At 37.1% G+C, this 20,930-nt stretch overlaps 5 protein-coding genes across 5 annotated transcripts; 4 read left to right on the top strand and 1 right to left on the bottom strand.

Annotated features, from left to right (window-relative positions):
• The first annotated feature begins 41 nt into the window (after positions 1–41).
• LOC135133064 (zinc finger Y-chromosomal protein-like) lies at positions 42–2,091 on the top strand. The gene is made up of 2 exons (XM_064061318.1): positions 42–311; positions 546–2,091. Exon 2 carries the CDS (start codon positions 563–565, stop codon positions 1,979–1,981), a length of 1,419 nt encoding a protein of 472 aa, XP_063917388.1. The 5' UTR covers positions 42–311; positions 546–562; the 3' UTR covers positions 1,982–2,091.
• A 72-nt stretch (positions 2,092–2,163) lies between these two features.
• On the top strand, positions 2,164–5,149 carry LOC135133063 (zinc finger protein tra-4-like). The gene is made up of 2 exons (XM_064061317.1): positions 2,164–2,351; positions 2,935–5,149. The coding sequence occupies exon 2, from the start codon at positions 2,937–2,939 to the stop codon at positions 5,016–5,018; it is 2,082 nt and encodes a 693-aa protein (XP_063917387.1). The 5' UTR covers positions 2,164–2,351; positions 2,935–2,936; the 3' UTR covers positions 5,019–5,149.
• A 7,380-nt stretch (positions 5,150–12,529) lies between these two features.
• On the top strand, positions 12,530–15,427 carry LOC135131883 (RE1-silencing transcription factor-like). Its single transcript, XM_064059733.1, has 2 exons — positions 12,530–12,607; positions 12,964–15,427. Exon 2 carries the CDS (start codon positions 13,005–13,007, stop codon positions 15,216–15,218), a length of 2,214 nt encoding a protein of 737 aa, XP_063915803.1. The 5' UTR covers positions 12,530–12,607; positions 12,964–13,004; the 3' UTR covers positions 15,219–15,427.
• Positions 15,428–15,515: 88 nt separating this feature from the next.
• Positions 15,516–19,102, top strand: LOC135131884 (zinc finger protein 711-like). Its single transcript, XM_064059734.1, has 2 exons — positions 15,516–15,601; positions 15,814–19,102. Exon 2 carries the CDS (start codon positions 15,830–15,832, stop codon positions 17,474–17,476), a length of 1,647 nt encoding a protein of 548 aa, XP_063915804.1. The 5' UTR covers positions 15,516–15,601; positions 15,814–15,829; the 3' UTR covers positions 17,477–19,102.
• Positions 19,096–20,906, bottom strand: LOC135131885 (zinc finger protein 142-like). Its single transcript, XM_064059735.1, has 2 exons — positions 20,825–20,906; positions 19,096–20,765 (listed from the first exon to the last, which is right to left on the bottom strand). The coding sequence occupies exon 2, from the start codon at positions 20,730–20,732 to the stop codon at positions 19,167–19,169; it is 1,566 nt and encodes a 521-aa protein (XP_063915805.1). The 5' UTR covers positions 20,733–20,765; positions 20,825–20,906; the 3' UTR covers positions 19,096–19,166.
• Between the last annotated feature and the right edge of the window lie 24 nt (positions 20,907–20,930).

Raw genomic sequence — 20,930 nt, 5'->3', positions numbered from 1 at the left:
ATTTTATTTTCCAGTCACACTATAAAGTTATTAATTTATTAAAGCACCAAAAGAGGTGTTTTTAAAATTTTAATGTTAGTGTCCCGTTCCCTCTTAAGTCACCGATGACGGCGTCTTAACCAACGCATGCTCCTGATCTGTCACTTGTCAAAAAGTGGGGTCAGGAAAATTAGGTTATGTTGTTGTTATAAATGTGTTTGTGGTATTTTGCAATAAGAAATTTTGCAACATAATAAATTACTACATATCATAACATGAAACAATTCAGACTCCGGACGAAGTGTGGTGAAATCAATGCATTTGTTTAAAAGGTGAGTTCGCACCAGTGGCGGCCCGCCAACGGGGTCAGATCGAGAAATTTATTACTTTTTCAAATTTTATAATTCATTAAATTAAGTACTATTTTGCTTATTGTTAAAATAATTTGTTACATTGGTGCACAAAAAGTAAGCTTTAATTCTTAAAAAACTTGTCACGTGACCAGCTGCACCAAGTCATGTGACACAAACACAATCGATTTTTTTCAAAAATCGTTACCATTTCAGGTACGTTCAAAAACGGAATGGCTTTTATTAACTGGAATTTGGTAACCACGGCCGTGCCTACGTACTACACGTACATTCTTCAACCGTCAATTATCGCCCCTGTTGCCATTGGCGTACCAAATCCACAGTTGCCAATATTGCAACTAAACGAAGGAGTGAAAGTGGTACCAGACAACGTTAATCCGGTTGCAAACAGTGCGGTTGTTCCAGAACTACCAACATTGCAACCAAAAACAAAGAAAACAAAACTAGAAGCTAAAAGAAAGTTGCCAAAAATTGCCCCCAAAGTCACTCAAGACTGGTCGCTACCAATTTCGCACACACCCGCACCCATAAAAGAAGAACCTCAAGACGAAGAAAACGAAGACAACAAAAACTGGACAACTACATTTAAAGAAGAAATAAACACTTATGAAGATAAAACGCAGCCGCAAGAGTGGCCACAGATCTCCATAAAAGAAGAAAAAATCGAAGACGACTTCGACTCAATCCACGTGAAAGAAGAAAACGAAGAAAGCGACGACTCTGAAGCTAGCTCAAGCGACCCCCTCCCTCCGCAAAAGTCGTCCAGACGCGACAAAATCTTCACTTGTGACCACTGCGCGTACACGACCACTTGGCGGGGGAATTTGACCAAACACATCGTCAGTCGACATACATCGTCTGACGATATCCAGTGGCTGCAATGTGCGCACTGTCCCTACAAAGGCAAAACGAAAGACTACTTAAAGTGCCACCTCTTGCACGTCCACAACATCTCGGTCAAGTGGTTCAACTGTCCCCACTGCTCCTTCAAGGCCAAACTCAAAGGCCACCTTGATCGCCATATTATCGTCAACCACACCGAGTCCGAAAAAATCCAGTGGTTCTCGTGCGACCACTGCGACTACAAGGCCAAGTTCAAAATCAACTTGAAGCAGCACGTTTTGAGCAAACACACAGCTTCCAAGGACATCAAGTGGTACGAGTGTGATTTCTGCGAGTTCAAGGCCAAGCGGAAGCGGAACTTGAAGTTCCACAAGTTGAATAAGCACACGGATCTTGATAAGATCCAGTTGTTCGAGTGCGAGTTTTGCCCGTACTTGTCGAAGAGGAGGCAGGCGTTGACGGGGCACATCAACGCCGTCCACGGGGGGAAGAACGGGAGAGGAAAATTGAAGACTAAGGAGATTCCGGTGTTTATTGAGAACAGGTTGTGCTGGAAGAGGGTGGTGGTTGATAATGCGGAAGAAGATTGCTCGTTTAGGTGCTCCCAGTGTATGTTCGTCACTGTGGATAAGGAAGCGTTCCGGAAGCATGTCCTGAGGGAGCACATCATCACGGAATTGACCGAAGAGGATAATAATATTGTGAAGACTAAGTACACCACCAAAGATGTTTTAGTTTTTGTTGATAATGTTCCTTGTGTGAAGAAGATTATAGAGCGGGTGCTCTAACAGAGTTAGGGAATTTCGGCGCGTAAGGTTGCCATTTTTTCTTTTGTATTTATTTATTTTTTTGTATTTGTGTAAAGAAGATGTGTAATAAATGTAAATATAAGAGAAAATATTTTTTTATTGTACAGAAAATTCTTGGTAGTTTGACTTTCGCGCTAATTTTGTGTTTGTGAACGTACCCAAGGTCATCACACTTTCTCCTTGTAGACGCCATTGCCATGGCCTGCTGGGTTGTAAATTTGTTTTTGTAAGCAAGTTTTGTAACGAACAAAACATTTTGTGATGAGGTAGTGTGCTATCAAGTAGGCTGTGATATAATGTCAATTTTATCGTTTGGATCTCTAAAAAATCAGGAATTTAAATATACACGGTAGGTTTAAAAAACGCCATTTTCTGGTATGAAGTTTTGGCCTTTGTTGTGTAAAAAGTGAAAAAACGATTGCGTTAAAAATGAAAGTCTTTCATTGTAGAGCTAACTTCACTGTATTGTGTCTTTTTTTTCTTATTCTAGATACATGACAAAATAAGAAGTGAGGTTAGATTAGTAAACAGCTGTTTTATTGCGTATCAGAACAAACACACGATAAGAAAAAAGTATGACAGATTTAAGGATAGCAAATAACAAGAAATGTATTAAAAATATGATTCGTTAATTTTAGCTTGGCTGGATATATTTTGACATAAGATCGAATTACACTGATAAAAAATGTACAGTCGTGAAATTAAAAATGTCATTAAGTAATTTGCAGCCATTAATTCAAATGGTTACAGGTTTTTTTAAATAAAATTTAACTAAACGGATTAAATTTAACCACGGTTGTTGAAACATCTTTAAATACGAGGTTTAAAGATCAGCCGTTTTCACACCACACCAAAACTCAAAACGACACTATGACGTCATCTCTTTTCAAGGGAATTAAAATTTTAAATAGCGTTGATTCGTTTTGTTCCAGAAATGGCGCATCTACCTCAATCTGAAAGCGCCTATCACGTGTTCGCTCAAAAATACATTGAAAGATGCAAACAAGTGCAAAAGCTGGCAAACATGCATCCCACATACCAACAGCAAACGTTTCCTGCTTACAAAAAACCACCTTCAGTTATAGTACTAGATGACGACACTCCACAAGAGGACGACACCAATAATACTGAAACTTCCAGTCGTCTTCTGGAATTATTAGTGAACGATTCTACAAGTGACGATCCAAATACAAATCTACAAAAAGGTTGTTCATATCGGGAAGAGTCGACGGATCTTCATATTACAGGCGTAAGCGTTTTGAGAGAGTGGATTGACATCAGTGAATTAGATCTTCAGAGACATGTGAATTTGGACGTTGTGGAAGCACAGAGACGTTGCAGTACTGAAACCATTCCTAGTAAAAATAGCCCTAGAACTAGAATCCCTCAACCAAACGAATTATACAATAAAAGAAGAGAAGAGAGGAATCATAACGTTGTGTCAACTACGACGGAAAAAGAAGATTCGTCGAAAAGAAAAAAAGTCGCTTCTGAGAATGAAGAAAGCTGTAGTAAAGCTGTCACAGTTGAAACACCTCATTTAGTTACTAATCAAAGAAAAGAAGATGATGTGAGAGTGTTGAGAAGTCGTGATAGACATAGCTTGACCAGAAAAGAAGATTCACCGAAAAAACGAAGAACTAGAAAAGAGATGAGATTCACTTTTGAAGACGGCGAAGATAGCTGTCACGAACCTGATGAAGACTGGGTGGAAATGGGTGAGGATGAAGATAGCGACGAAGTTGAAACTGATTTAACAAACGTGAAAGAAAAATCAATAAAACGAAGAAAGAAGGTGAAAGTGAGGCGAAACCAAAGACGGAAAAGTGGAATACAGGAAACCAGAAACAGTATTTTAAGTGAAGGAACGAAAATCCATGATGACGTATCAAAGGACCAAATAGACGTATCTGAAGATGCATTTAATTGTGACGAAAACAGTCAAACAACTATAGAAGAAACAACACAAGACAATCAAGAACCTACCATTATTGAAACAAAAATAGATGTGTCTGAAAGTATCCTCCAAGACGAACACGGCGAACACTCCATAGATACAGAAGAATCCAAACAAAGTTCTTCAAACGAAAACGAACCCGTTGAAGAAAAACAACCAATTCTAGAAACGAAGATGGATGTTTGTGACAAGATCATGGACCAAGACAAAAAAGAAAAAGAAAAAATTCCGGTGATGGAGTTGCAGCCACCGATAGAAGAAAACGCGAAGCCTGAAGATCCAGAAGTCGAAATATTGGGCGATAACTGGGCCGACGTTGACGTAGTAGAAGTGATAAGTTCCGAAGAAGAAGAAACCACTCAGAAAGAAAACGAAGGAAGATACAAATGCGAACAATGCTCCTACAAGACCAACTGGAAAAGCAACTTAAGCAAACACATAGTCAGCAGACATCAAACTTCTTCCGAAATCAAATGGTTTGAATGTGCACATTGTCCCTATCGCGGAAAAACAAGAGAGTACCTCCGTTCCCATCTGCGACAATCCCATGAGCAGTTCATCACGTGGTACAACTGCAACAAGTGCCATCTCAAATTCAAGGCCAAACAATTCCTCGAGTATCACGTTTTGGCGGTTCACACCGCTCCCGAAGATATCCAGTGGTTCAGATGTGACGAATGCGATTTCAAATGTAGAGTGAAAATTCGGCTGAAAGAGCACAAATTGAATAAGCACACGAGTCTGGATGAAATCAAGTGGCACAGGTGTAAGGTGTGTAATTATAAAGGGAAGACGCAGAAGTCGTTGAGTAGGCACGAGAAGAATAAACACGTGAGTTATGACCAGATGCAGTGGTTTAAATGCGAAAAGTGCGATTATGAAGGGTCGGATCGGTTGTATTTGAGGAGACATATAAAGGCGAATCATCCGGAGGTGATACAGAAGGAGCTCGATGATATTTCAGAGAAACAGCTCGAGTGTAAGATATGTGGGGTTAAAATGTTTAGCAAGTCGAAGTTTCTGGAACACTTCAGGTGGAGCAAAGACTGTTATTTTTGATGGATTTTTAACGTGCCTTTTGGTATTGTTTTTTTAAATATTTATTGATACGTTTATATTTGGATGTACAAATTCGTTTTTAAGTGCACTTACGGACATTTTTTATTGAATAAACATTTTTTACGTCAGAAGTTCTATTTTTTTACCTGATTGTTGGTTGTCTTATAGGGTCTGTCAATGTGTCTTCACAAACTTCGAGCCGGTTACTTTAAGTTTTGTATGTTTACGTGCTTTAAGATTATTATGTAAATGGACGAAAAGAAAATATTGACCGTATATTTTATACCGAGAAACTATAAAAAACACAGTCAAAGTAATCTATGGATTTTTGAAGATTTGTGTTTGATAGAACTTTGGTTTTGTCATAGACATAAATACGTTCATTGCGTATTATCACTTTTCGTGTATTGTTGGTTGCATATTCAAAAAATTTCGTTTCCCATAATGCACTACCACAGTATAGATATCAATTGATGTCTATACTGTGGCGCTATGGGGAGATTAGACAGCTGTCAATCACTAAGCAGGTAGGCTAACCGATTGTTTAGGACCTTCATAAAATTTTATTTAGGAGAAAAGATTAAGTACAGTTATTAAAATCTGCCGAAATACGGCAAAACGCCACTTCCAATATCATCCTTACTATAGCACTTGAAGACTTGTGCGACATATCTACTTGTTCGTAATACGAAAATCTTCATGGAAATAGTTTTTATATTGCATTAAAGGCTTTCGTTTTTTTAATAAAAAATAAAAACAGAAAAACGTATTTTTCTTTTTGAGCCAAAGCTATAACGTATTTTGGCTTAAAAAAATCTGACAGTGTAGATAATATTATTGCTCACCTGGGAGTAAACATTATTTTTTCGTTAAACTATCCATTTTTTAGTTATTGTTGATTAAAGCAAGACCTAAAAAGGGCATTTTTTGTAAATGTAGGCAACCAAACATCTTCTTTCGTCAAGAACGAGCCAAGAAAGTGTATGATTTACGATAGGGGTTGGTCATTATTGCGAGATTAGACGGATTTAAAACCCTTATTGAGAAAGTATGCAAATGAGGTGACCGTAGTGTGTTCTACCTGAAGGTTGTAGCATCGTGCAATTATGTAGGAGTATTATATTAATCGAATTTCAGAATAACAAATAAATAACCGAGTTTGGATTTTTTACAAAACTGCCTAACTTGTTTCAACAGATATAATTGCTACTGATCCCAAGTTAGACAAATTTCAAAATCATCATGAATCAAAGAATATTGTTGAAATCGTAATAACCCAATGGATTTTTTCTCGGGAAAATGTTTTGGAAAGACTGTATTCTATTATCAATGAATTTTTAAATGTTTTTAGTAACAATTTTTGTGGTTGTTTTCGATACACTGTATGATATTAACAGTGAGAAAAAAAAATGAAAAATTAAAATAATCGAGAAATCTAATAATCGAAAAATCGGAACCTTAAAAAATAAAACCGAAACATTGAAAATCGAAATATCGAAGAACTGAAAATCGAAAAATGAAACATCAGAAAATCGAAAAAATGTAAAATTCAAAAATCTAAAATTTAAAAATCGAAACTCACAAATTTAAAAAATCGGATAACTGAAATATCGAAACATCGAAAAACTGGAAAATTGAAAAATCAAAAGATCACGAAATCGTGGAGTCGAAAAGTCAAACAATTGATAAACCGAAATAGGCCAAAATCGAAAAATCGAAAAGTTAAAAATTGAACAATTTATAATCCAAAATCGAAAAATCCAAATCTCGATAAATCGAGAAATCAAAAAACTTAGAAATTCGAAAAATTGAAAAATTGAGAGATTGAAAGATCAAAAGAACGAGAAATCGAAAAGTGATGAAGTCGAAACAGAGAAATCGACAAACAAAAAGTTAAAAGTTGAAAAATTGAAAAAGCGGAAAAATTAAAAAACGAAAAAATGGAAAACTGAAAAAACTGAGAAACCGAAATAGGCCAAAATAAAAAATTGAAAAACTGATAAATCGAAAATTTGAACAATCAAATATCTATAAATCGGGAATGAAAAATTAACAAATCGAAAAATTGAAAAACGGAACATCTAAAATCGGGAAGTCGAAAAATCGAAAGATTAAGAAATCGAAACATTTGAAAAATTCGAAAACTTGAAAAATTCAAATATCGAAGAACTGAAATGAAAAATCGAAAAATCTAAAATTTAAAAAATGAAAAAATCTGAAATTGAAAAATCGAAAAAGTAAAATAATCGACTCATCGAAAAATCCAGGAGTCAAAACTGAGATATCTGAAAACTGAAAAATGGAAAACCTGAAAACTGAAATATCCAAAAACTGAGAACCTAAAAAGTCGAAAAATTGAGCAATCGAAAAATCCAAAAAGTGAAGTAGAAAAATCGAAAGCTTGAAAAAGCTAAAAAATGAAAAATCGAAAAATTAAAGAATTGAAGAACAGGAATATCGAAACCCTCAAAAGTCAAGAACTGGGAAAATCAAAACATCGATTAATTGAACAATCGAAAAATTGACAGTTTATAAATCTAATACCGGGAAGTCGAAAAATCGAAAGATTAAGAAATCGAAACATTTGAAAAATTGAAATATGGAAGAGCTGAAATGAAAAATCGAGAAATCGAACAATCTAAAATTTTAAATACTGAGAAATGGAAATACTAAAACATGAGAAATCTAAAATTTAAAAATCGAAAAAGTAAAAAGTCGACACAAATATTGAAAAATTCCAAAACTGAAATATCGAAAAACTGAGGAATCGAAAAACTGAAAAATCCCAAAACTGAAAATCCAAAGAATCGAAAAATCAAAAAAGTGAAGTCGAAATACCGAAACCTTAAAAAAAAATCGAAAAATTGAATAAGTAAACTGAAAAATCCCAAAATTGAAATGTCCAAAAACTGAGAAATTAAAAAATTGAAAAATTGAGAAATCGAAAAATAAAAAAAGTGAAGTTGAAAAATCGAAACCTGAAAAAATAGAAAAATTGAAAAACCAAAAAACCTGAAAAATCGGTCAATTGAAAAATCGACAAATAAAGAGTTAATATAAAAATCAAAAATTGAAAAATCGAAATATTTAAAAATCGTAAAATTGAAGAGAAAAACTGAAAACAGAGAAATTGAAAAATTGAGAAATTGTAAAATCCAAAAATTGAATAATAAATAGGAGTAAACTCAAAAGTCCGCAAACTAAAATTTCGAAAAACTGAGAATTCGAAAGTTGAAACAGCAAGAAATTATGGTCGAAACCGGTTAGGATGTGTATCAGCAGATCATGGTTCATGGCTTATAAATCAAATCGTTTCCGAACGCTTAAAGTCGACATTGGTCTGAGTGCGCTCTGGTCTGCAGATCAAACAAGTTCTCAGACGACGAACTGTAATTTGTGTGGCCTGAATTGAAGTGAAGGAAGCAGTAAGCAGCTTGTAATATTCTGGTAAATCTAGTGTCAATTTGTCGAAAGTAAAACGCGTCGTTAAAAATATTATGACATTTTTTCTATTGTACTTAATTATATTCCTAGCTAGGAACAAACACTGTTCCCAACATAAGTCGAGGAGTCCTCAACCTTCATTTAATTTAAACTATGAAGCTTCTCTATGTTCTCTGGTAAAACGCTAACAAAAATTTGTCTAATCATCCCCACCAATAATGTGATGACGTCACTTCAAAACAGTACATAGTAAATGCGTTTTCAATTGTATGAAATAACATATAGTTTATGATTCCGTATTTACTTTTTACCCGAAATGTCTAGATTTTTGAAAAAAAAATCAAAATTATAAAACAAAATTTTGCAATATAATTTTGAATATGCAAAACCGAATGCTTTGAAATCTGACAGATGTTTTAGAGTAATGATAAGCATGATAAATTTATTTCATTTAGGCAACTTGTTAAAAACTTTTCAACGCATCGGCCAAAGTTTCGAAATGATTTATGATGCCTAAGCAGGTGGCCTAGTGCTTAGTGCTACCCTCATTAATAAAGAATTTAGGGTTTATTATTGCCTGTATTTGCTTGCTAATGGCTTGAAGGAACACAACAAAATGTATTTATTAGTATTACTTTGGACTTTTTGGTATTTTGTAAGGAAGTTGTTTTTGCAAAATTGTTTACTAGTTACCAGTCTATTTGGGATGTCGTAAAAGTATTTGTGTTTCCACCAAATTGGGCTTAATTAACTTTAATATGAAGATTTTTATTGGCTATATGTGCTTTTTGCCAAAATTAACAAATTTAAACCATGAAACTATAAAACTGGCGCCAATATTTAACTGCGAAATGTATTTGCTCACCCTCCCCTAAAAATTGATGACATCACCTCAAAATTTTGCTTAGATATGCGAAGTGTCGATATATTTTATTGATTAAATCAAGAATTGCAAAACGAATACTTTGAAATATTGCAGACGTTTAGAAGTTAGTGTAATCATGGTATTTTTTTAATCAAAATGTATTTGTTTATCAACCCCAAAAAATTGATGACGTCGTCTCACAATTTTACCTAATAAATCCTATCTAAAATGTGCAAAATATGATCAGTCTATACATGTTATTGATCATTGCATTCATATTTTTTAGATTTGCTTAAACAGGTGGCTCAAAAAAATTCACGAATGAGTCGATTTAATTGATTAAATCAGGGACGGCTCACTTCACTTTCCCAGAAAATTTTGGGAAAACAATATTCTTATTTTTAGTATCAAATTGTGTACAGAAAAAACTCAACTCGAAAATGCTGAATATTCAACCTTTGATGAAATCTATTTTTAAAATTCGTACGTCAAAGCACCTCAACACCAAAATTTATCAGCAAAGATCGACGGCACCGACACAAGCGTGACTCACTATTCAAATTTCGTTAATTATCCTACCCAAGGATTCGTTTAAAGGTTTTAAAGCCTTCAACTAATCCTTAGAGACGATAATGAAAATTTTCTAGAAGTACTTAAGTAGTCGTAAACCAAATATACCGTCGAATGAATTTTTGTTTTGAAACTGTCAATATTACTACCGTCCTAAAATTGTTGTGTGATTCACAACAAAAAAAAAATAGTTGGTTATTTATCAAAAAATTCATACCGAGATACATTTATAGACAATATTGTAAAAATATATATTTGCAAATTTATATGTATTTAATGTGATTAAATTATACCGTTATTAGGTTTTTAACCAATAATAAAAGAAAATAGAAAACTAGGACAAAATATAAATTAAAGAAAAAAACGGTTTTGCTTAGAAAAAAACACAACTCTTATACAATTTGTACGTACATATACAGGATGTGGCACTTCGGCGCGTATTACTTGCTTTAAAATATTTTATGGTGTGGTACTGCAACACGTGTTGCGATACACAGTACCTTTTTCAGGTAGAAACCGAAAACCTGTTTTTGTTTTTCTGTTAAAGTTACAAGCAACGTGTATTTACATTTATCAGTCTTGTAAATGTTCACATAAAAAAAAGCACCGATTTTTTTTCAGTTTTCAACCTATTGTACGATTAATTTCATCAAATAAAAATTAACCATGTATTTTGCAAATCTTAAGTTTTTCGTTTGTTTACTAAAGGAATTCAGGTTTAAAATTCAAATTTTGCGCTGGTAAAGTTCATCGACCTGTGGCGGTTAGACCGCGCAAACTGAAAAATTTACCTGACGTCTAGGAACGCATTTATTCTGTTCATGGGATTAAGTGTAATTTGAATAAATATTCACTGCATTTGAATTTGGGAGGATAATTTTATTGCATCTTGGAATTTTTGGTTTACCTCTGCCGATATCCCTTTGTGGTTTCAGTCAAAAATCATCCATGTGGAATAAAAGTAAAAAGCTGGATTTTTTTTTATCGTTTGGATGTTATTAAAAATAATGTACATATGCAACAAATATCTAATGTCTCCCCAAAAAATGTTTCAAAGTGAAAAAAAGTAATGAGTGATTGCAATGAATTGTTCCCTTAATACCTTCACTAATTAGTTTCTTGGAAAGGATTTTCGTTTCGAGTTGATTGGTGAAATTTTGGGACGGGTCCAACCCCCTACCCTGATGGTATAAAAACCCCCACTAGTAGCTAAAATTTTACACTTTACAGATTTAGTGAAATTTCTTCAGGTATGTAGTTTTTTATTTTCCAATACAGTGCTGTTTTGATATTAGCGTGTTACCAATAATGATAAAAAACGACTTAAAATATTTTCGCTACAGTCCTTAATGTCAAAACGAGCACTTAATAAAACCCCTATAGTTTGTTCACATTTTAAAAATTCACCGATAATCTCGAGGTAAACCGCGGTCGAATTTTTAAAACGTGTGACTGATTATTATTTTTTCCTGCAAATTTTAGGAAATATGGCCGTTTTTCGCGACAACAACAATAATGAAATTTTTAATGACGACGATGACGGTCCGGTGAGAGAAATGGGTGAACCACTAGTATATAGACGACCAATAGGCAGTCGAGAGTCTTCCGAAAGGCATTTCAAAGGACTGTATGAAACGCCGTTTTTCGCTTTACACACAATGTACAATGCGTTCTCAAAGATCGTGGATAATGAATATGACCCGGAGGGTGCGGGAAATCCAGAAGGTGTGTTTATACCTTTTCTAGGACTATATGTGGACGAGAGCGCGGCGAGTGTGATCACAGAAAACCCAGAGCTTGCACAAGACCTCTTGGATTCTATTAGACACGAAGATTATCTTCGGAAACAACGATCTGCGATACCATTACCTCCACCACCAGTTCGCGAACCACCGCGAAGGGTTTTTCGTGACGAGGACGGATATGAATTCGATCAAGATATCGAATCCGAATTGGTGAAGCTTCTGGACGAGGATAAGGAAGTAAACCCCTGGTTGAATATGAATAGCAAGGGTGAAGTTCCACTGCAGAGACCTCCGGACGAGGATGAGGAGGTATATGAAGAACCGTGCTTATGCACAATTTGTATTGGCGAACTTCTGGGGCAGTTCCCTCCGGACGAGGATGAGGAGGTAGACGAAGAAGTCTGGTTTTATACAAGTAGCATTGGTCAACCTCTACTACAGGGTAGTCCGGACGCCAACGAGGAGGTATTATATGAAGAACCGTGCTCATGCACAATTTGCATGAGAGAACTTCTACTGCAGTTCCATCCGGACGAGAATGAGGAGGTAAATGAAGGACCATGCTTATGTGAAATTTGTACGGATCAACGTCTACGGCAGGACTCCCAAGATGAGGATGAGATGGTAGAAGAGGAGGTAGATGATTTCTACGAAGACTTAGACTTTTCAGATGTGGATTAAGGATTTCTGAACTCATAATTTCAACGGCAGAGGTTTATGAGAAGTAGATGATTTCACGGGCATTTCCAGTACATTAATATGATATACAGAAATTTATTGTTAAACTCATGATAATAAAACTGTTTAAATTTTTTCTACATTTTTTTTGTTTTTTTTTTGACTGAAAATTGTGTGTTGTAAATCTGACTGTACACAAAGTGAGAGCATCTGTCTGAACTTTGTTGACGTCCGTGTGGCTGTCACCTGTCAGACGCGCTTCCTCAACTAACAACCGTTGGTGTTTTGTAAGTAAGAAATTTAATTTTCGTCACATAAAAATGGCTTTTTTTTATTCGTGTGTTTGCGGATATTAATTTTCGATCTAAGAAGTTCTTGAGAAGGTTACCTAATTGACATGTGGTGGTGTGTTTGGGCTGCGTTACACAATTAAAACTAGTTCATAGGTTATAGTCACTTTGGCAATGTTTAACTGGACAAGTTATGCAACTAAATATACAGCTGTGTTAGCTTTGTCAAGCACAGATTAAGTAGAGATTAGATTTGAAGTAACAGTAATATTTAAGCGAAAATCACTGTTAATAAAACAAATTAGGAAAAAAAAAACACAATTTTGACAATTGGTCTTTGTTTTCATTTTCAGACGTTCGTCGTAGAAATCAACGACAAACCAATCGTGCACTAATGATATCCACAGTAGATCTAACACATAATGAAAGCAAATCAAATATGACACAAACACAAGATAATCCTAACAGTAACAACTGTAATAAAGACCTAAACAATGTTGGACTTTTGCAAGTCGTGTCACCAGAAAATGAAAAAAATATTATCAATATTGAAGATAGCGAAGATGAAGTTGAAGAAGATAGCGATGTGAATAAAGAGAAACTACGTGATAGGCAAACTATAAGAACTGAAAAAGCTACAATTTCAGTAACACCAAGTCAAGGAACAGTGTTTTGGGTGATGTTACAACCTCAAGAGATGCGTGCAAATGTTGTCAACAATGGAAAGAAACAACAAGAAAAGCAAACGAATGATAAAAGCGCAACACTAGGTAAAACAAGTATATTGCGAACAGTTTTAATGGATTCTGTGACGATACAAGAGAATGAAAAAAGAAGCCAAAGAGAAAAACATCCTGTAAAAGCTTTGAAGCCAAAGAAAGCGCATGACACAACTAGTGAAAGAAAGAACAACAAAAAAGAAACAACAATAGTGATTGAAGATAGCGATAAGGATGACGATGATGAATCTAATGTACCGCACAAAGTAGTTGGACGCCGGACAAAATGCGCCAACATCGTAAAATGCAAAAAATTTACCTCTCAGTACTACAAGTGTATGCAATGCAATTATGCAACAGGATTGTTGAGTTATTTTCGCGAACATTTACAAAGTGATAGACACAAATGGTTGCTTAGAGAGAAAAAGTGTGTCAGTAAATGTATAGATAAAGAAAAAACAACTAAAAACGAAAAGCCAAGGATAAAATTCAATCCGCAGATAAAGTTAGTGAGTGAAATTATCAAAGAATACGTAAAAGAACAGCAAAACAAAAAAGAAAAAGCGCCAATAGTTATTGAAGATAGTGACAAAGAAGAGGACGTCGTTCAAGACGAAATAGAAGTGGAAGAAAATAGGTTGCAATCTAGTGTACAAGAAAAGGTAGTAGAAACCCAGGCCACCAATCCCAGCGTTCCACAGCAAACTCCTTTGGTGTATAACTGCGAACCGTGCCGTTATACCACAGAACACAAGTTTTATTTTGAGATTCATTTACAGAGCGAAAAACATGCAAGTGCAATTGGAAATGGTCCAAACTCCAGCACAAAAAGAAAACGAAACGACGATACACCCACTGAAAACAACAACCAAACGACAATAATTATTGAAGATAATGATAAACAAGATGAAGCACAAACAAGAAGCCAGAAAAAACTGCTCTTCTCTCGTTATCAGATTGTTCAAGGACTCGCAAAGAATCATGCCTTGTTTCTAAAGCAACCGACTTCTGGATGGTATGTGTGTGACCCGTGCGGTTATGCAACCGACACAAAACGATTTTTTGTAAAACACGTAAAAACCGAAAAACACAAGCGTGTCGTCAAATCGTTGAAAGATGTAACCAGCTCTTCAATCGGTGAACTAAAAACGGAGAAGTGGTACAAATGTGAGCTTTGCAATTATATAACTAAACAGAGGAAATGTATATATTTACACTTCAAAAGCTGCGAGCATATCGATACTGTGGTTGCTGCGGCAACTGGTGATCACAGAGAAGATGATTGTGTACGAAATTGTAATTTTTGTAATTATGTAACGGTAAGCAAGGTAAATTTAAGAGTACATATTTTGGAAAGGCATAGACAACCCAGAGGGGTTTATCAGTTCTGGTGCAAAATCTGCAACTATAGAACCCATGATAGAGAGTTTTTCAGGTTTCATTTTCGCCACACAAAACATAAAGTTGCAATGATTCAAATGACAGAAAAGTTGAAAAAGGTTGATAGCGAGATGATCGTGGATGAAGTAGTGGAGGATTTGGAGGAGAATGAACGTGAAAACGTTGCCGAAAGCGCAGAACTCTCAAACGATACAGACTGGACGGAAATTGAAGTCATCGTTGAAAAAGAAGAAGAAGAAGACAATGAATTGGCGATAGAAACACATAATTCTGATGAAAATAGTGTTGACCAATTTCTATTTGATTCGTGTAGTTTGAACGCTGCAGAATGTGATTCTTTGCAGCTGGACGGTTTGAACCAGGATGCATACAGTGAAGAAATCAATGCACAAGATACTGAAGACTGGGCTGACGTTGACGTGGAAGAAGACACAAGCTACATTGAAAATGAAGAAATTGACACAAATTTAAACAATCACCTCAGATAATATATTTTGTACAAGCGCCATATTAACTATGATGTGAGTTCTGTGAATTGAAGCAATTTACATCACTTTTTTGTTAATTCAGTCGAGGTACAATTTGAGTTCTTGTCAAAATACGATAAAATTTTGACACATACTTTAGATTTAAGTGAGTAAATTTATACTTACAAGATTATTTAAGTTATTTATAATAAAACCGATATTAAACGTTTTGTGCTTTTTTTTAATGAAGAGTTCATAATTGGAGTAAAATTGTGTGCTGTAAACCCGACTTTCTTCTTTCGAGCCACATTGCTCCAGTATTAACAAAACGTCAATGACGTCAGTTGACATTAAGCGTCGAGTGAATAACCTCAAGATTTGTTTACGTTGAACTAATTTCGACCGTAAGTACTCGCATAAATTTTCTTAACACTAGAAATAGTACAAATAATGATATCTTGTCCGTGTTCGTGGTTAAATTTGATAAATTTCAACGTCAACAGATCGCCACAAAAATGGTGGGCGTTCATTGGATGTTGACGCGCGCAACATTGCGAATGGTTCATTGGATGATGTCACTTATTATGCAACATGAACAGCATTTTTTCATTTTCAGCAACATTCACAACAAAATGGCGGCTCCACTTGGAACTATACCCTCGTCAACACGATTTCTGTATGCATTGGTGCCAACCCGAATTCAATTCGTCCCTAAATCCAAGCAGGCAGCTACTTCAGGTCAGGTCAGGTCAAACAGTACGCAAATAGCAAAAATCAGACAATACAAACGCACCGAAATGCGTGAAAAGAAAAAAGTTGTAACATTCAACAAAAATGTCCCTGTGGAGGAAGAAATTGAAATAAAACGAAACTTTAGATCTCGGATGAAGTACGAAATACACACAACTACGGACAAAATGCAAACCCATGACGCAATTTTTTTGGGAGAGACGGGACGGGAAGCGGGAAATATAATAATGGTACAGTATAGTATACAAGAAGAACACAGTTACTCCTGTTGCAATTATGACCCAAAAAGTGAAACAGATCGGGAAACACAAATCGCCGAAGAGAAGACAAAGACGTGTGAACCCAAAGGTCATGTAGATCTGGAGATACAACAACCTGGAAAGAAAACCAGAAGCCAGAAACACACGTGGTATACCTGCCACACCTGCGATTTTAAAACGAAAATGGAAGATTCGTTTCGCTTCCACGTCCAGAGCGGAAATCACAAAGTCATCGTATACGCCGCAAAGAAAAAAGAAAAGTCAGCTACAAACACAATCAACAGAAGAAAACAAGTTGATGTAGTAGACAATGAGGCGCCTCCAGAAATCAAAATGGAAATAGTAGAAAACGATCTACCAAGAAACGAAACCCACGAAACCACAAAAATGCAAGATTCCCTTCAATTCTCCTCATACGCCACAGAAACCGAAATCAAACAAGAACCATGTGAAGATTGGGCCGAAGTTAACGTCCACGAAGACACCAAAGAGTGTATACCACTCGACACAACTCCCCCCGACGACGTCCCCGACGCCAAATTCAAATGCCTCCACTGCAAATACCAAACCGACTGGAAAAACAACATGACCAAACACGTCGCCGCCCGCCACACCCCCTCCGACAAAATCCAGTGGTTCCATTGTGCCCACTGCTCCTACAAAGCCAAAGTCCGCGAAAATCTCCTCAAACACTGGCAATACGTACACAACAAAAGCCAGACGTTGAAGTGGCTATACTGCGACAAGTGTTCCTACAAAGCTAAGGGGGCTATCCTTCTCAAAAACCACGTTATAACTTATCATACTAGACCCGACGAAATCAAATGGTGGGCTTGCGATGAATGTCCGTTTCGGGGTAAACTCAAGACTCAGTTGACTTGGCACATGAAGACCAAACATCGACCTGTGTGGCTTTGTTGCGACAAGTGTCATTACAAAACTATGGAAAAGAACTCGTTGTTGTCGCATATAAGGATGCACGATAAGATTTTAAAGTGGTTCCGGTGTAAGCAGTGTCCGTACCAATCGTTTCGGATTCGGGAAATGGAAGAACACATTCGTGCGTTACATGGGGTGGAAAAGTTTGATTTTGAGCTCGCGGAACTGAGTTTTAGTCCGAAAGTTCCGACGAAGGTGGAAAGGGATGCGTGTTTTGAAGGGGGTGATAATGGGGGGGTGAAGTGTAAATTCTGTGATTTTGTTACAGATGCGGCGAGTGAGGTGGAGAGACATATTGGGGAAAGGCATAATTTGATTACACTAGTGTAGGTTTCGCTGTAAATATTTGGAACTCAAAGCATCATAGTGATAATCACAATTTGATTAAAATTGTGTTGACAAATCTGCCAGTTAGGTATTAAGATGTCTTTATTATATTTTATTTTATATGAATAAATTTGTTGCAATCGTGTGTAGTACCGTATACTTCGTTGTGGTGGCGCTAATAGACGACAACCGAATGTCACCGAGCTCATTGTTCGCAACCACAACATTTTTTTTGGATTAATGCCAGTGGCGTACCACAAAATTGTTACGCATTCCTGTGAATTTAAATCCGGTTTTTTATTAGTTTTATTTGTGATGTTCGAGTTTTCGTTATTGACTTATGAATATTTGTCATTGGTAATTGTTTGTTTTGGTTTTTTAATGAAATAAAATATTTTTTCTTTTAATTGATTGCCTTTTTACTGTCCGCCACTGTGGCTAACAAAATTGTGATAGTGAATTCCTGAACCCTTATTCTAAGACTAGATGCGTTTGTTATATCTTTCCATTACCAGAAAACATACACGGTGTTGGAACTAATTACTAACTCAATCAGTAGTCATTAATTTGTTACCCCGAAACCTAACCTCACTTTTCGGATGGCCAAATGTCGCAACTGAATGAAAATTCCTCGTCGGCGCACAAAAGTGTCCTGCAGTCGGAATACACGGATTTCCAAGATGCTTTCTTTAAACAGTTCGTTCGACCGTTTCAAAGAATATGTGGTCAAACCCCAACAAACGAAGTTGTGACAAAGAAACCCCAGGAAGCTACAGCCCCCATACCACCACTCTTAAAAGAAGAAAAAATTGAAAAAGTTGATTTAACTTCAGAGGAAATAAACACAGACCTTTTTCTCGATTGGAGAGATAACTGGCAGTACGTAGACCCTACACAAAACAACTTGGTGCGTCCGGAAATAAAACTGGAAAGTGTGGATTTAAAGGAAAATAAACATTGGGCCGACATTGACATATCAGAAGATGAAGTGGTGACGCGACCTGAACCCAGCATCGAGGATGAAATATGCAACTATGTGTTGTATAAACACACTTTGGAACCTGATCCCGAAGCGAATAAGGCAAGTGAAGCTTCAGCTTCACGCTCATTTGAAAATATAGTAAAAATTGAAAGTCCGAAGAATGGGAATTTCAAACGTGCAATAAATTCGCAAAAACTGGCAAAACCTGCAGTGCCAACAAAAAAAAGATCCAAAGTCCTTCAGAAGAAAGTGAAAATTGGTGGCGCAGAAAATCAACAAGCTCAAAATTATGGGTATGCATTCGTCAATTCAAGTGTACCAATTTACGACTACGGCACAACTTATCGCCAAACCTTTGAAGCAGTGACAGTTCCAAATTTGAGCAAAAATGGATTAAAACAGAACGTTAGTCGAAAAAGGGCGCAAATTAATCAAGAACCACAAGTTTACGGGATGTTACATCCAAATGGACAAATTTATGGTTATGACACAGCTTCCTTAACACCTAGTGCTCCGATGAACAGTGAAGACGCTTTGGTTATTCAAATCCCACAGTGTATAGAATCGAGTGGTTACGTTCCAGTTGCAGTTCACGCTGTAGGTGATTATATAATAACAACATTAAAAAATGAATCCATACTTTAGTACGTTCATTCTTTGATTTATTTATTCTCCTTTTATACAATGTATAGCGTTAATCAAAAAATACAATTATTTTCCCGTTAAATCGTAGTGCTTTTGCTTCATGTGCTCCTTCACCCTCTCCTTCCTCTTCGTCTTATACCCGCACACCTCACACCCGAACCACTCTATATCCTCCACCGCCGTATGCCTAAACAACACGTGTTTTTTCAACCCCACCTTCGTCTTGGCTCGAAAATCGCACTGCTCACACTCATGCCACCGAATGTCCTCTGCCGCCGTATGCCTAAACAACACGTGCCTCCTCATATTATCGTTCGTCTTCGCCTTATAATCACAATCCTTGCACTTCAACCACCGACTTTCATCGAAAACGTCGTGTTTCCCTACTACGTGTTTATTGAGTTCGCTTTTGACTTTCGCCCTATAGGGACAATGACCACATTGAAACCACTCCACTTCATCCGGAGCCAAGTGTCTATACGTCACGTGCCGCCTCAGGTGGTCCCTTCGCTTCGCCCTATACTCGCACTGCCCACACTCGAACCACGTGACTTCCCCCTCCATCGCATGCTTACTTAAAACGTGCGGCTTAAGCTGCTTCTTCCAGCGGGTTTTGAAAGGGCACTGTTGGCATTCGTACCACTTACAACTAGACGAGTCGTGGGTGAATTTGTGACTCTTAAGGTTAGCTGAAGACTTGGCTTTGTACGGACACTGGTCACAGTAGAACCACTGGATCTCGTCTAGGCTCGTGTGTTTTCGCAAAATGTGCTGCTTTAGGTCGATTTGGCGCTTGACTTTGTAGGGGCAATGGGGGCAAGTGTACCACTGGAGGTCTTCGCTGTCCGTGTGTCGGAACAAAATGTGTTGCTTCAGACGCGATTTTCGTTTGGTTTTGTAGTCGCACTGTGTGCATTGAAACAAAGCGGGGTCCTCTTCATGCCTACAGATCACGTGTTTCTGCAAGTCGCACTGCATTTTGGCACGGTAGGGACACTGGGGGCACTGGTACCACTGGATACTCTCCATCGGAGTGTGTTTATACAAAATGTGGTTACGCAAACTGCCCTTGCTCTTAGTACGAAACGGACACTGCTCGCAGTACACCCAACTAACATCCTCCGGAGACGTATGCTTCGACAGAATGTGGCGCTTGATGTCTAATCTATATTTCGTAGTAAACTCGCAGTGGTCACACTTAAACCACTGAATCTCCTCCGGAGGCGTATGATGGTACATTACGTGTTGTTTCAACGCGCAGCTGTACTTCGTGATATACTCGCACTGCTCGCACTTCAACAACTTCACCAAGTTGCAGTTGCGTTTGTGTATTCTCAAGTCCAGTTTCGACATAGCTTGGAAGCTGCATTTTTTGCAAATGATGGGCTCCTGAGGGGGCTGCAGGAGTCTCGAAGTGAAGCAGGTCCGCATGTGGCGGTCCGACGATACTTTAAAAGTGGTGCGGAAGTTGCAATTGTCACAATCATAGCTTGGGGGGTTTTTCCAACAAGTGAAAAGTCGGCGGTTTCGGGGGCGCATGAAGTGGTTGTTTCTGAGGTGGTGCAAGAAGGCGAAGTCCCAAAGGGTCGTGTAGGGGCACTGGGGGCAAGGGAGGGGCTCCTTTTTCACCATATTGGGGCGAAATTGGAGTCGGACAGTGCTAACCTACAAATGTTAACACGGTGAAGGGTAGGGGCGGGGTGGTGAATCGCGTTTCTACTGACCTTTTTCCTCGAGGGAAGTGTGGTGGTTGTAAAAAAGTGCAAAAGTTTGGGTTTCTCACATTTGAGGTTATGTTGACAACTAGTGAACTAGAAAATGGAGATGGAA

The sequence above is a fragment of the Zophobas morio genome, unplaced genomic scaffold (genome assembly GCF_036711695.1).
Source record: "Zophobas morio isolate AGI-343-1 ecotype UQ-CSIRO unplaced genomic scaffold, CSIRO_AGI_Zmor_V1 ptg000021l, whole genome shotgun sequence".
NCBI classification, from domain to species: Eukaryota; Metazoa; Arthropoda; class Insecta; order Coleoptera; family Tenebrionidae; genus Zophobas; species Zophobas morio.
The sequence above is the reverse complement of the archived record's forward strand: the minus strand, read 5'-3'. Positions and strand labels throughout refer to the sequence as shown.

Bases quoted from the DNA above. Each gene is read 5' to 3' on its own strand.
- LOC135131883 (XM_064059733.1), top strand. From the start codon at position 13,005: ATGATATCCACAGTAGATCTAACACATAATGAAAGCAAATCAAATATG.
- LOC135133064 (XM_064061318.1), top strand. From the start codon at position 563: ATGGCTTTTATTAACTGGAATTTGGTAACCACGGCCGTGCCTACGTAC.
- LOC135133063 (XM_064061317.1), top strand. From the start codon at position 2,937: ATGGCGCATCTACCTCAATCTGAAAGCGCCTATCACGTGTTCGCTCAA.
- LOC135131885 (XM_064059735.1), bottom strand. From the start codon at position 20,732: ATGGTGAAAAAGGAGCCCCTCCCTTGCCCCCAGTGCCCCTACACGACC.
- LOC135131884 (XM_064059734.1), top strand. From the start codon at position 15,830: ATGGCGGCTCCACTTGGAACTATACCCTCGTCAACACGATTTCTGTAT.